We start from the raw sequence: 16,593 nt of genomic DNA on the forward strand, positions 1-16,593 counted from the left end.
TGGATGCACCTGAGAACATTTCTACCACGTAAAACCCGTTGACTTCTAACGGTACATGCAATTTTCACATCATCTTTTCCCTCCTCTATTCTATCTGTTCTGGCACTCTGGTTCCCACCCCCTGCAAATCTAATTTAAACCTTCCCACAAGGCTATTAATCCCCTTGCAGTTCAGATGCACACCATCCTGTCGGAACAGGTCCCACCTTCTCTGGAAGAGAGCTCAATGATCCAGAAACCTGAAGCCCTCCCTCCTGCACCATGTCTTTAGCCATCTGTTAAGCTGCATTATCCTATTTATAACCTCACTAGCATGTGGCACGGGTAACAATCTTGAGATAACAACCCTGGATGTGCTGTCCTTCAACCTAGTTCCTAACTCCCTGAACCCTCCTTGCAGGACCTCCTCACCCTTCCTACCCATTTCATGAACCACGACATCTGGTTGCTCATCCTCCCTCCTGAGAATGCTGTGAACTCAATCTGAGATATCTCAGACCCTGGCATCAGTGAGGCAACATACTACATTCTACAGAACCTCTTATCTGTCCCCTGAACTATGGAATCCCCTATCACTACAGCTTGCCTCTTCTCTTCCCTTCCCTTCTTAGCCACAGGATCAGTCTCCGTGCCAGAGATCTGATTGCCATTCTTGACCCTGGTAGGTACCCGCCACCCCCCCCCCCCCCACAACAATATCCAAAATGGTAAACTTGTAATTGAAGGAATCGGCCACAGGAGTGCACTGCACTCTCCCGACTGTCACCCAATACACTCTCCTCCTGCCTCCGGTGACAGTCCCTTTAATTCCTGTCTATAACCCCGTCTGGCCTCTGAATAATCCAGAATTCATCCAACTCCAGCTCCATTTCCAACCAGGAGCTGCAGCTGGATGCACTTGTTGCAGATGATTTCATCAGAGATACTGCTGGCTTCCCTCACGCCCCACATTCTGCAAGAGGAGTATTCCCCTGCCTTGGCTGCTATTCACACTGTTTATGAGTAGAGGAAAAAAAATATGATATCTAAAACTGCCCTTACCTGTATCTACCTGCTGAATCCTATTTGTTTTTCGAATAAGATGGCTCTTTCTTACTTCATTTCCTACTATTCCTCGCCTCTTACCTGTTCTCAACGAAGCCTATTACCATTCTGACTGAGCCCACTCTTTTTTTTTTTTTAAACTTTATTTAAAATTTTATGACATGAATAAAATAAAAATTACATTTAAAGAAATAATAAAAAATAAGATAATAAAAATTAGAATACTACATCATTAAACTACACAAATTAACCCCCCCAATAATTATAACACAACATTAATCATCTAATTTAAAATTAGTCCAACCCTCCCCCCAAAATAAAGAGTGAGGAATTAATTAACAATGTTGTGAATAAAATAGAAAAAACCCCACTTACAAAAAAAAGGATAAAACTTAACAACAAAAAAAATTACTAACAACAAAAAAAAATCAATACTAAAATAATACCCTTAAACATATATTTAAATCAAACATAATACATGTATTTAACAAATGAAATCCACTTTAAAACTAAGTTCAAATATTAAAATCATATATCAACCACATATCTGTTATACAAAAAATCATAATTAATAATACATAAATACAGAATTTCCATTAATACCAAGTTTCTTTTATAATTCATCGAGAACAAAAACATCCCTTAGAAAAACAATCAGATAAACTTTTTATTCCCTTCCCCTCCCCTTATATAAAAAAAGAAAAAAAAAGAAAAAAAGTTCAAACTCTTATAAAATTCTCCATATTCTTCATTTATAACATCTTCAAAATTCTCTATCGAAATTAATTTAATTTTATTAAACTCTTCTCCCTCAATGTATTTGTACTTAATTTTCTTCTTTTTCTTCTTATCACCTTTCCCCTCATCCTCCTCTTCATCTAATTCAACATCCTCAATTTTTGACTCATTATCTTTTGTGACATCATCCGCTTAAAAAAGAAAGAAAAAAGAGGAAAAAAACCCCAAAAAAAGAGAAAAAAAAGGAGAGAAAAAAACCTCCTAATTCCCTCTCAATTACAATCAGAAAACAAAGAGTTAAAAAAAATTATTTATTTAAAAAAAATAATTAAAAAAACCTTCACTTCTTAACCCAAAAATTAAAAAGAAAAAAAAACAGGTCAGAGGTCACAACTACCTCCTCCTGTTTAAACCGCCCAAAGCGGTAACTCCCCCAAAATATTGGGTGTGAGATAACTCACAGGTAGCTGATGACTTCTGGAAACTAGTGCCCACCCAGTTCCCTCTCCCAACTCCCATTTCATTAAACTATCATCATTATTTAAACTATTTAAACTCTTCTCAAAAAAAAGATAAAAGATTTATTTTTTTAAATCAACGTTACCACTTCGGTCACCATTTCTTCCATTTCTTTTAAAAAAACTGGATCCCACCTTACATCTCTACTCTCTTTGGAGACCTTGAAGGACTACATCGTTCATGAAACTGCATGATTGGTAAAGACTGAGCAAAGTCCATAGCCTCTTTAGGATTGTCAAAGAACTTTGGCTGATTTCCATCCTGAAAAATCTTCAATACCGCAGGATACCTGAATGTTGCCTTATGTCTTTTTTTCCACAACCGTTCTTTCACAGAATTAAATTCGCGTCGTTGAAACATAATTTCTTGACTCAAATCTTGATAGAAGAAAACAGGATTATTCTGAACCATCAAAGGAGATCTATTTTGCTGGGCATTTCTAATAGCTGTACGTAAATTTGTCTCTCTATCACAATAGTTTAAACAACGGATCAAAACAGATCTTGGATTCTGTCCTGAAAAAGATTTTTTTCTTAAAACTCTATGAGCACGTTCCAGTATTAAACCTTCATGGAATTTATCCTGTCCTAACACTCATGGAATCCATTCAGTAAAAAATTTTCTTGGATCTGGTCCTTCTATGCCTTCTGGCATTTTTCACGTTGTTTCATCTAGATTGATTCTCCAAATAATCAACCTTTTTTGCTAAATTTTTATTTTGGATCTGCAATGTTTCAATTATTCTATTTTCATCTTGCAGTTGATCCTGTGCATCAACTAAACCTTGATCACACATTTCAAATCTTTCAATGGTTTCAAGCTTAAAAGCTCCATTAATGACTTCCGCCATCGCATTAATCTTGGAAATAAACAGGTTCACAAAATTAGCTAAGTGACTCGATACAGAATATATCTTATCTTCAAGATCCTTAACAGACATTTCAACAGAAGTAGATTCAGGCATAATGGGGTCTTGCTGTTCCTTAGAGACCACGGGATCTTCTGTCCCTTCCCTTAATTTAGTATCGTTTCTAGCAGTTTGACTTCGTATAAAAATCCCTCTCAAAGTCCCCCCAGCAATGCCAGGAGACTGAAGATCAGGGTTATCTTTAAGCCAAATCTCTTTAATCATCTTCACTGAATCGATGTCTGGAAAAACCGTTGTAATTGAAGATGCATTTTGCAGCGCCACCACTGTAGCAGTCGAATGACAGCTCTTTAACTCTCCAGCTGGTGGCACCCCAGCTGATTCAACTGTCAAAGTCTCAGTAACAGCACTCACAGTGGCCATTGTGTGAAATACTGGCACCCGTCCAGCCCTTTGTTCTGAAAGCTGTTGAGTGCGACCTTCAGAGAGCCTCACCGGCTTAAAACGGAGTTTCAATGCCGAACTCTGTACATCTTCCTCTGGATCCATTCTACGCTGAGTCCTGGCTTCTTGTAAACAAGTAGGCTCGGACAATTTCGGAAAATGTAGTTTTTTAACAGTCTGTTGATGTTTTCTTTTACCTTTTTTTGCATATAAACCATTAGGCACTAATCCAACACCTCTTATTATTTATAAACTTTTAAAAGAACTTTAACTGGCACTTAAAGACAAAACAATAAATCAGAGTCAGGAGAGGTCTGGAAGGCACGTCTGTTCCCTACGCCATCTTGCCACGCCCCCCCTGACTCAGCCCACTCTGACATGGCCCACTCTGACTCAGCCCACTCTGACAATGATCGCTCCCTTGATGACTGGTCCGCTACACAATCTCTCATTTTTGTAGTGATACTCAACTTCTTCTTCCAATGGAACCTTTCTTCCTGGAGTGTCATCAGTTCACTAAAGACCTTTGACGTTTGTTCAATCATGAGGGGCTGCATGAGAGGGGACAGATTTAAGGTGAAAGGGGAAAGCTTGAGGGGAAAATTGTTTACATTAAAGGTGGGTGGTATTTGGAACAAGCTTCCAGAGAAAGTGATGGAACCTGGGACAATTGTAATGTTCAAAAGACATTTAGACAACTACATGGACAGGAAAGGTTTAGAGGGATATTAGCTGAACAAAGGCAAATGGAACTCGGCATGAATGTTGAGCTCAAGGGCCAGTTTCTGTGTTGGGAATTCTATGATTCTACGACCCTCAGCAGTTTTATCCGACTCTAGGATTTATTCATGATAAATCTCTGCATCACACCGCATTGCTGGTCAGCCCTGGTTCTGAAAAATTTGCTGTGGGAAATATACAGATTAAATAAAAGAAAACATATTTGGCAAGAGGGTGCAAGAATGAAATCCAAACCTGAAGATTTATTGCCTTGGTGTTGGGAACCTTGTTCACACAACACACAAACAGTGACACACTCTGTTCACTCTCTAACCCAATACCAAGTGAAGACCAGGGAGAGATGATCATGAGTTTATTGGCATCCACATAAGTACAATGTACATATGCACTGAAATTCTTACTTGCTGTAGGCCAACAGGTGCTTCTGTTTCAAAAAAGTACATTAAATCACCCTAGTACAGAAATAGATAACAAATATAAAAGATAGATAATATTCACAATTATAGTTTCTGCAAGAAAAAAAAGTTCAGGAAATCATGCAATAGTGCAGACAGATCCTTTTGTGGTGCCAATGTAGATTATGATTTGGATAGTAAGGGGAGGTACAAGAGCTTGATAGCCATTAGAAAAAGAACTGTTGTTGAACCTGCATTTCAGGTCTCTGTACCTTCTTCCTGAAGGTAGCAGTGAGAAGAAGTTGCAACCACGGTTATGGGGTCCTTTATGATGTTGGCTGCTTTCTTGAGCCAGTGCTCACATAGATGTCCTCAATGGACAGGAGGTCAGAACCTGTGATGGACCTGACTATATTTGCTACTTTCTGTATTCCTGCTCACTTGAATTACTGCATGAAACACCAAAGTCTGTAGATGCTGTGATTGTAGTAAAAACACACCGAAATGCTGGAGGAACTCAGCACTTCAATGACCTGCCAAATCTCATCAAACATATTGGAAAATAGAGACATTGGTGTACTTCGCAGTTGCCCAGGAGAGGTCCTCTGACATGTGGACTTTCAGGAAGTTGAAGCTACTAACCCTCTCCAATGCCATCCCATCAATGCAGATATGTGTGATATCTTGGCCTCCTTTTCCTAAAATCTGCAATGCTTTTTGGTCTTGTGGGCGATAAGAGCAAGGTTGTAGTACTGGCACCACTCATTCAGATTCTCAATTTCCACTGTGTATCTTGACTCATCATTTTCTACTATTCTACCAGCAATGGTAGGGTTGCCAATGGATTTATATTTTGTTGGAGCGGAATCTGGCTACACAATAATCAACATATGGGGAACAGAGCAGGGATTAAGCAAAGAGCCCTGAGGTGCTCCTGTGATGATGGTCAGTGAGGAGGAGGAGGTGATGTTGCTATTTCATACAGTTAGGGTCTGCAGACAAGGAAATTGAGGATCCTGTGAAGAGTCTTAGATCCTGCGGCTGATCTTAAGTTGTACTGCTGAATGTTGAGCTGCAGTCAATGAACAATAGCCTGGAAGCAGGTGTTCTTGTAGACGAGGTGATTTAACACAGAGTGTAGGACCAGCAAGATAGCATCTTTCATTGACCTGGTGTGACTATAAGTGAATTGAAGTTTGTCCAGGTCCTTCCTGAGACAGGAGTTGATTTGCTCCATAACCAAAGCATTTCATCAGAGTAGACCTAAGTGCCACTACCTGATAGTCATTTAGAACGTCACCTTCCTCTTTTTGTGCACCAAAATAGTAGATGTCTTTTTGAAGCAGATGATGCAGAACTACCAGAGACATGTTCTCAATATCCCAGCATATAAAGACAATGCTTTTCTCAGCCAAAATGATAAGAAGATACTTAGGGCAATCATGCTTTGTGACTGAGTCATTGTAAGTTAGTGAAAGTGATTTCATACACATCATATGCAGCTGTTCACAATGTTGCTCTGAAATAATTACCCTCTTTTTTTGATCAAAAGTTCCTGCAGTTTCAGTCTCAAGTTCTGATTTTTTTAACTTTTGTTCCTGTAAGCTCAATTATTTGCCTTGCCCCGTAATCAACTCATTTTTTTGTACTAGTGTCAGTAAGTCCTGTTTTGAAAATCAGGATGAGAAAAAAGACAACTGATCAGCCCTTAAAGTCAGGACAAAATGATTTATTATACTTATTTTGTCTTAATCAGATTTACTAAGCTTTCTCTAAACACTTGGTAATTGTTGGTAATTACTGAAATTGTACCTTGCTTGTTTTGAACATGAACAACAATTTGATTGAGTGCTCTTGTTATAATTTAATTCATCATTGTAATTAGCGGTAATTATAGCATCTTGGACGCAAGACAATGAATGAGAACCAATTCACAATCCGAGTTTATTTGTCTGTATGTATGTATGCATGCTGAGCAGGACTTCAATTGCAGTTAGACAAATATGTCGAACAATTAATATAGATAACATTGTTTACATCAAATTTAATATTCACTTGTTTTGAAGGCACATATCTACTCGACAGCAAAAATGCTTCAGGAATTTACCAAGGGAAAATTTAACAGTGTGAGCACCCGACAGTAGATGAGCTTCATTGTGAGGAAGTGCCACTTCTGTTTTCTATTCATACTGCATTGTATATTTAAAATGGTGAGTTTTATGAACAATCATCCTACCTATTCTGGACCCAACACCTCTTCATTAGTCAGGAATGGTGCAGCAACACCTACATTTCCTAAGGAGTTTGAGTGCAAGGTTACTGGGCTCCCTTCCTAACCACATTCTGCAGGAGAACAATAGAGATTGTTTTGGTTAGCTGCATCATAGCATCAGATCGAATGTCAGTATGGAGGGTGATTAAAACTGCTGACCCGATGGAGATGTGGGGGGGCTGGTAGTCATGGTGGGGAGCTGGCTGATGGAGGACCTCAGTTTTCTTCAGGCTGACTTCCAGGCCAAACATTTTGGCAGTTTCCGCAAAACAGGACGTCATGCGCTGGAGAGCTGGCTCGGAATGGGCAACTAAAGCGGCATCCTCTGCAAAGAGTAGTTCACGGACAAGTTGCTCTTGTGTCTTGGTGTGAGCTTGCAGGCGCCTCAGATTGAAGAGACTGCCATCTGTGCGGTACCAGATGTAAACAGCGTCTTCATTGTTGAGGTCTTTATTGGCTTGTTTCAGCATCATGCTGAAGAAGATAGTAAAGAGGGTTGGTGCGAGGACGCAGCCTTGCTTCACGCCGTTGTCAATAGAGAAGGGTTCGGAGAGCTCATTGCTGTATCTGACCCGACCTTGTTGGTTTTCGTGCAGTTGGATAACCATGTTGAGGAACTTGGGGGGGCATCTGAGGCGCTCTAGTATTTGCCAAAGCCCTTTCCTGCTCACGGTGTCAAAGGCTTTGGTGAGGTCAACAAAGGTGATGTAGAGTCCTTTGTTTTGTTCTCTGCACAGACTCGCCAAGGCAAATAGCGCCTTTGGAAGACTACACAAAAGAGTCTGGAAAAACAACCACCTGAAGAAACACACAAAGATCAGCGTGTACAAAGCCGTTGTCATACCCACGCTCCTGTTCGGCTACGAATCATGGGTTCTCTACCGGCATCACCTACGGCTTCTAGAACGCTTCCATCAACGCTGTCTCCGCTCCATCCTCAACATTCATTGGAATGACTTCATCACCAAAATCGAAGTACTCGAGCTGGCAGAGTCCGCAAGAATCAAATCCATGCTGCTGAAGACCCAACTGCGCTGGGTGGGTCACGTCTCCAGAATGGAGGACCATCGCCTTCCCAAGATCGTGTTCTATGGCGAGCTCTCCACTGGCCACCGAGACAGAGGTGCACCAAAGAAGAGGTACAAGGACTGCTTAAAGAAATCTCTTGGTGCCTGGCACATTGACCACCGCCAGTGGGCTGATATCGCCTCCAACAATGCATCTTGGCGCCTCACAGTTCGGCGGGCAGCAACCTCCTTTGAAGAAGACCACAGAGCCCACCTCACTGACAAAAGACAAAGGAGGAAAAACCCAACATCCAACCGCAACCAACCAATTTTCCCTTGCAACTGCTGCAACCGTGCCTGCCTGTCCCGCATTGGACTTGTCAGTCACCAACGAGGCTGCAGCAGACGTGGACATACCCCTCCATAAATCTTCGTCCGTGAAGCCAAGCCAAAGAAAGAAGAAAGAAAACTTCTGAGAAGATTAATGGATTCTCCCTTTCCTCTATTGATGATATCCACAGGGAGTGGTGCTTAAAGAGGGCCGGGAGAATCATTGAGGACACTTACCATCCAGCCCACAGTATCAGAATCTGGTTTATTGTCATGAACATGCATCACAAAATTTGATGCTTTGCAACAGCAGTGTTGTGCAGTACAAGTTCAAATATTGCTCTAAATTACATTTCCATAAATACACTTTTTAAAAGAAAATAAATTAATGCAAAAGAAGAGGAAAAAAAGCGAGAAAGTGTCTGTAGTTCATTATCCATTCAGAAATCTGATGGCAGATGGGAAGAAGCTGTTTTTATAATTTTGGCTGTTTGGCGTCAGCTTCCAGTACCTCCTTCCTGATCATAGCAGTAAGAAGAGGGCATGGCCTGGGTGATGAAGGTCCTTGATGATCAAGGCTGCTTTACTGAGACACCACCTCTTATAGATGCTCATAATGGAGTGAAGTCTAATGCCCATGATGGTGCTGGCCGAGTTCACCTCTATAGCCTTTTACTGTCCTGTGCATTGACACCTCTATACCAGACAGTGATGCAGCCAGTCAGAATGCACTCATGGTACACCTGTGGAAATTTTCAAGAGTCTTTGGTGACAAATCGAACCTTGTCAAGCTCCTAACAAAGATACTACCTTCAAGGTACAGGAGCATAAAAACCAGGAATGCCAGGCTGGGAAACAGCTTCTTCCCAAAGGCATTGAAACTGATAAACTATTCTAGAAACTTGTAAATTATTTTTTATATTTATTTTGGATCACTTTGTATATGTGCATTTTGTGTAGAGTGCACTGTGTGTCGATGCGTGTGCTCTATGGTCTGGAGATACGTTATTTTGTCGGGTTGTATATGCACAATCAGATGATAATAAACGAACAAATGTGGAAGGCCACACAAAAAAGAAATAAGAGTAGGCTGTTTGGCTCTTGTGGCTGCTCCACCATTCAGTAAGATCATGGCCATTCAAAATTCCCTCATCTTCTGTCCTGTCTCATCTTCATACTTCTTGATTCTTGTTATTGGTTAAAAATTTCTCTAAGCTTTGAACAGATTCAAGGATTCAATACTCTTTTTTGAGGAACTGAATTCTGAATACTCCCAAAGTTTGAGAAAATAAATTCTTCCTTTTCTCAGTATTAAATGATTATCCCTTTTTCTTGGACCATGCCCTCTGATCCTAGACTCTCCCAGAAGGGAAACAATTTTTGACCATCTATCCTGTTAAGAATTTTAAAGGTTTCAACAAGATTGCTCGAAACTCCATTGTGCCATTGAGCACAAGACTAACCTATACAATCTTTCTTTATAAAACAATTTGCCAAACTATGAATCATGTTATTGAAACTTCTCTTATCTATATGATTATATGATATTTATACTTAAATAATGGGGATCAAAACTGTAAAAAGTTCTCTTCATGTGATTACTAAGTAAGACATCTTGAATTTTACACTCCAAACACCTTGAAATAAAAGCATATATTTAATGTTTATTTTCAATGATCTGCTACATCTACATGCACAATGTTCCTGAATTTCTATATTTCAAGCTTTCTTTAGTCTTTCTCCATTTAAATAATAATTTATTTTAGTTTTATCACTCTTCCTTCCGAAGCAAACAACTTCACAATTTCCCATATAATACACAATTTGCTCACTACTTCTCCCAATTTATCTATTACCAAATGCAATACACTTGTTTCCTTCCTCAAAATGAAGGAAGGAGTGAGTAAAGCCAAATCCCAGTAGGATCCTTCTCTTAGCAAAATGCCAATTGACATGACTTTGTTGTTATGAACAGACAGCTAGGCAAGCACACAATGTCATGGCAACATTCTAATCCATGCAATGGCAACCAGATTATGTCATTTCTAAGCGAGGGAGCACAAAGATACTTGCAATGTCAATGGCATGATAGGTATCAATGACTGCTAGAATGACCACCATCCTAATTCACTCTAGTGTCAAAATATCAGCATCAATGGAAGTGCTGCCACACAGTGTCAAAGCTCTCAGGGATCCCAGGGAGGCAGCTCTTTTCAGACAACTTGTTATTCCCAGCCTACAGGATCCATGACACATCTAGATTTTCTCTGCTGCCCTGATACCATCATGATTGGTATCTGTGGAGAGTCTCTTGGCTTAACCATTGAGAAGAATCATTCTGGTTTCATAAGAATGGCCAGAAAATTAAAGAGCAAATTAGCTGCAATTTTATGGCATTCCAAGATGCACAATGCTGCCTCAAGGGAAAAGAAACAGCATTACAAGCAGTTGATGGCAGAGATCCAGCAGAAAACCTGGGATTTAAAGAACAGATGGTGAAGCCTCAGAAAGCTGCCAACAACCATGACACGTATGGTTCTTTAGTGCTGCAAAAATTATCAACCACCCCAACACCCAAGGCCCAACTTTATTAAGAGCTCAGACTGGGGTGAATTCATCAGGGACACCAAGCCAGTCAATGCCTGCTTTAAGAAATACTTTAAGAATCTTCTCAAATGCAAATCATTAATTTATATTAAAAAACAGCTGCAGTCCCAGTACAGATTCCTGTGGCACTTCATCAGTTACGTTGTATTTTCTGAAAATATTATATATATTTGCTGCTTCCTGCTAGTTTGCCAGTCTTCTCTATCCATGCTGTTAACTGCAACACCGTGAACTCTTATCTTGCAAAGTAACCCCACATGTGGCATTTTTATGGGTGAGAGATAAAGTGATCCACAGCAGCATTTGGTTTGTTCCAGTTACACATTTCTTTGTATTGCATGATGATGAGCATCTCTTGAGGTACAGCCTAATGCTGCTGAAGGCAGCAATACTGCCTCCTTATTGAAGAGAGCTGCTGCCAGAGAGAGATAACCACTCGATGATATAAAAGCAGCATAATTCTGCAGTGGAGGAATTAGAAGATGAAATTAAAATGCAGTCACATTGATCATTGATGTGATTTTGGATCTGAGTATGTTTACATTACTATGGTGTTTTGGTAAGGCATTAGTTAGGTTCAAAAATGGGAAAATGATTCCACCTTTAAAACATGAATGTGATTTGCAAGGTGAACAAATATTTTTAGAAAGATAGATGAAAATAAACACATTTGTACTTTTTCATATAACACTCTTCCAGGAGCTAAGACCTACAATGCAATAATAACTCAATAATAAGCTAGTTTAAAGAGACAGATTGGAGTAAAATATTGCAGTATTTCTTTGAAGTAGTACCATGGGATCATTTACATCTAACTGAGCAAACAAATGTGTACTGTTTAAAATTTCATCTGAAGGATGGGACCTTACCAGCACATCAATTCCTCCATACAACACTGGAGTACTAACATAAATGAATGATGGCAATGTGTCGGAGGCCTTCCCAGTGACAAATGGCATCAAACAAGGCTGCATTCTTGCCCCAACTCTGTTCAGTATGGTATCCTCTGCCATGCTGACAGATGCCTTCCGTAACTACGAAGAAGGAATCCATGTCAGGTACAGGACTGACAGCAGGTTGTTCAACCTCAGGCACCTGCAGGCAGTTACAAAGGTGCAAGAGACTGTCATTAGAAGCTTCCTGATGACCACGTACTCAACACCAGCACAGAGCAGAAGATGCAGTGTGAAATGGACTGCTTCTCACAAGCCTCCAACAACTTCAGTCTCATTATCAGCACCAAAAAAACCCAAGTTATGTATGAGCCTGCCCCAGAAAAGCCATACTAGGAGCCACGCATCACGGAGAAGGGCCAGAACCTCCAGGCAGTTGACAACTTCACCTACCTGGGCAGCATACTCTCTCACGTAATGAACATAGATGCTGAGATCAACAACAGGATTGCCAAAGCCAGCGCCACCTTTGGGAGACTCTGTGAGAATGTCTGGGAGCAGAGAGGACTCAGCCTTACCTCTAGGCTGAAGGTCTACTGTGCAGTGGTCCTTACCACCCTTCTTTACGCCAGCGTGATCTGGACTGTCTACAGCAGACACGCCAAACAGCTCAACCACTTTCACCTGAGCTGTCTCCGCAGACTCCTCCACATCAGGTGGCAGAAACAAAGTCCCCGACACGGAAATCTTGGAATGTGCTGGAATCTGCAGCGTCTACACCCTCCTGCTGAAAAGCTCAAGCCAGGTGGGCTGGACATATGGTCAGAATGCCAGACAGCCAATTGCCTAAGCAGCTGCTGTACAGAGAACTGTGTCAGGGCAAGCGTTCAGTCGGGGGGGGGGGCAGAAGAAACGTTACAAAGACTGCCTCAAAGCATCCTTCAAAGGCCTGTGTCTCGACATCAACACATGGGAGACGTTTACCCTCAAATGTCCAGCTTAGTGCAGCGAGATCACCACAGGAGCCTGTGCACCTGAAGTCAGGTGTATTATTGAGGCATAACAAAAGCGTGCTATGTACTGCTACAACAGCACCCACCCACGTGTCCCACATGTGGGCAAGCCTTCAGAACCCAGATTGGCCTCACCAGTCACCTCCAGACCCACAGGCACCAATCTTCCATTTGACTTTGAGACCATGGTCATCTTCGACTAAGAAGGATGAACAACAACAACAATAACATTAATATTATATTCAAGTCTCTGGAATGGGACTTGAACCATAATACCAGTATTTGTAAGATGCTGAGTTACTACTGGATGACAATGAACAAGAACTTTTATTGATGTACTGTCTTTAATAAAGCACAGCACTTATCGAACATAAGGAAATATAAAGCAGACAACCAAAAATCTTGGTTAAAAAAGGTTTAAGCAATGTCTAAAATGAATCAAGGGAATGAGAGAGATGGAGAGGTGGGTGGTATGGTTAGTGTTGGGGTTAGCACAACACTATGGCAGTGCCAACGATCCACTGCTATCTGTAAGGAATTTGTATGTTCTCCCTGTGACCTGCATGTGTTTTCTCCTACCCTCCAAAACATAGGGCTGGTAGGTTAATTTGGTGTATTTGGGCAGCACAGGTTCCACAGACTGGAAGGATCTTCCACAATGCTGCTTCATTTAAAAAAATAAAATTTTGTGGGTGGCAGTGATAGGAATTCCTGAGCATATTTTAAAAATTGAAGAAATTACAGAAATGGATGGGAGGCAATTTTAAAGGAATGATGAGAATTTAAGAACAAATGTTTTTTAACCCTGAACAAATGTAGATGTGATTTTCAGAGTGGCAAGGTTTACAAATATTTGACTTAAGTGTTGAAAGGAATTTAGAAACACAAAGACATGGACAAGAGGTGTCTTCTCAGCAATTCCACAGGATCAAGATTGATTTGCTTCCCTTTTGATTTTATGGGTTCTGAGGTGGCTCTTGAGGAAACAATAGATTCTTCCACAGCCAATGCAGAGAGGGGGAGGTAGGTGGGTAGTTCATGAGGTGGTGTGCTCCTTACATTGCTTATACAGGATTTCTGTCTGCTACCAATGTATGGCCCCAAAGTTCTCAATACTATCCAAAATTATTATTCTCTACTTTCAGTGGTCATCAGTCAGTGGGAACATTGTACCTCTTCAAGAAAGCTTTGAGCTAATCATTTGCAACTATTTCCAGAGTCAGGATGTGGGAATGTGAACGATGTGGTTAGCTTTTCAAGGATTTCATAGGGAGCAAACCAGAGACGAAGCAGTCAGGTGATGTTACATGGGAGGAAATATGATCTTCCAGTTACAGGAAAGATATGTGCTCCAAAGATCATTCTTTACTATCAAATATATTTGCAAATAGATGTCTGATAGTTACCAACTAGAGGGAGGTTGTTATTAGAGAACTCAATTGTGAAGGTGCAGAAGATAATAAAATCAGAGAGATCAGCCACCACCAACAAGGGTATTGCAACCAAATTAAGATATCCAAATAAATAGATGCTATGACATAGTAACATTCAAAAAAACCTCCAGATGCTGGAAGATGTAGCATTTTAGGCCCAAGATCCTTCACCTTTGGAAAGTGAGAAAATATGTTTTTAGCAGAAGAGAAGCAGGGGACAAACAAAATATCTATTTAATGTGAGAGCTAATTAATTATTGTTGTAGTTAGGATAGCAGTTAAGATTATGTTTCTTGTTTGTGTAATGTGTAGCTAATAATAAGAGGCATACCCAGCACATGAGATGATACCTACTGATAAATAAAATGAGTCAAAATATTTACAACCAGAAATTATCCGATCTGGTACAGATAATAAGAGTGAGACAGCTAAAGTTAAAGAATTTAAATTAAAGAATGAGTCCTGAAAACTGAAATATACTCCTTTTAGAAGATGTGGTGTTGTTCCTCAAATTTCAGTCTAACTACCTATCAACCTATCGAAGTACTCGAGATGGCAGAGGTCGACAGCATCGAGTCCACGCTGCTGAAGATCCAGCTACGCTGGATGGGTCACGTCTCCAGAATAGAGGACTATCGCCTTCCCAAGATCGTGTTATATGGCGAGCTCTCCACCGGCCACCGTGACAGAGGTGCACCAAAGAAAAGGTACAAGGACTGCCTAAAGAAATCTCTTGGTGCCTGCCACATTGACCACCGCCAGTGGGCTGATAACGCCTCAAATCGTGCATCTTGGCGTCTCACAGTTTGGCGGGCAGCAACCTCCTTTGAAGAAGACCGCAGAGCCCACCTCACTGACAAAAGGCAAAGGAGGAAAAACCCAACACCCAACCCCAAACAACCAATTTTCCCCTGCAACCGCTGCAACCGTGTCTGCCTGTCCCGCATCGGACTTGTCAGCCACAAACGAGCTTGCAGCTGACGTGGACTTTTTTACCCCCTCCATAAATCTTCGTCCGCGAAGCCAAGCCAAAGACCTATCAACATTGTCTAATCTGCTGGGCATATCTGACAGACATTATTATTAATACATTAGACATACAAAATAAACGTAATCCTAACTGTTACTCTAATAGCTGTATTAATTAATTTGTTCTCACCCTTTGAGGGATATTCCCTTTGCCCTTTAGTATCCATCTTCTCTGATACTAAACAATAACTTGATTTTTTTTCTCCGAGTTCAGTGCAGTACGCTGCTCTGGAAGGTGAGATCATATGGGATCCCAGGTGAGATAGCAGACGGGATAGAAAATTGGTTTCATGGTAGAAAGCAGAGGATAATGGTGGAAAGTTGTTTTTTTGGACTGGAGGCCAGTGATGAGTGGTGTGCCACAGTGGTGTGCTGGATTCATTGCTGTTTATCATCTATATCAACAACTTAGATGAAAATGTACATCAGATAGTGAAAACAGTTGCCAAAGATTGCAACAGGATTTTCATTGGTTGGCCAAGTGGGCAGAGAAGTGATTGATGAAATTTATGAAGAGAAATGTCAGGTGTTGCATTTTGGGAGGCCTAACATAGGTAGGATCTACACAGTAAATGGTAGCAATGTGGGGATTGTTGTAGAGCTGAAGGATCATTGAGTACAGGTACCTAGTACCTTGAAAGTGGCATTACAGGTAGATACTGTGGTCAAAAAGGCTTCAATTATTGAGCATAGAAGTTGTGAGGTCATATTGCAGTTGTACAAGATGTTGGTGAAGCCTCATTTGAAATATAGTGTTCAGTTTTGACCACCACGCTGCAGGAAAGATGCTGTCAAACTAGAGGATGCAGAGAAGATTCACGAGGATTTTCACAGGAGAGGTTGAGCAGGCCATGGCTTCATTCTTTGAGCACATGAGATTTCATCTCATAGTGGTATACAAAATCATGAGAGGAGTAGATTGGGTGATAGAAGAGTCATTTGCTCAGAGTAGGGGAATTGGTACCCAGAGGTCATAAGTTTAAGGTGAGGGGGGAGAGATTTAATAGGAACCTGAGGGCTGACTTTTTTTTTACAAGAGGGTGGTGAGTGTATGGAACAGGCTGTTAGAGGAGGTGGTTGTGTGAAGTACTCTTGCAATGTTTAAGAAAAAAATTGAATGGATACACAGATAGATTTAGAATAATATGGGCTAAAACCAGGCTGATGTGACTAGCGTGGGTGGGACATTTTGGTCGGTGTGGGCAAATTGGGCCAAAGGGCCTGTTTCTACACTGTATTACTTGATGATGAATCATCTTG

The 16,593-nt window shown here is 40.8% G+C and overlaps 1 protein-coding gene across 9 annotated transcripts in view; it reads right to left on the reverse strand.

Moving 5' to 3' along the window:
- Positions 1-16,593, reverse strand: part of LOC138760843 (parkin coregulated gene protein homolog) — a 314,744-nt gene that overhangs the window by 224,176 nt on the left and 73,975 nt on the right. The window contains exon 2 of one of the 9 annotated variants that reach the window (XM_069932053.1): positions 11,835-12,060. The exons of the other annotated variants lie outside the window; for them this stretch is intronic. Within the exon in view, the coding sequence (XP_069788154.1) occupies positions 11,835-11,978 (144 nt within the window). The 5' untranslated portion in view covers positions 11,979-12,060. The remainder of the gene's footprint in view (positions 1-11,834; positions 12,061-16,593) is intronic. 9 annotated transcript variants of the gene reach the window in all.

The sequence above is a fragment of the Narcine bancroftii genome, chromosome 4 (genome assembly GCF_036971445.1).
Source record: "Narcine bancroftii isolate sNarBan1 chromosome 4, sNarBan1.hap1, whole genome shotgun sequence".
Lineage (NCBI taxonomy): Eukaryota > Metazoa > Chordata > Chondrichthyes > Torpediniformes > Narcinidae > Narcine > Narcine bancroftii.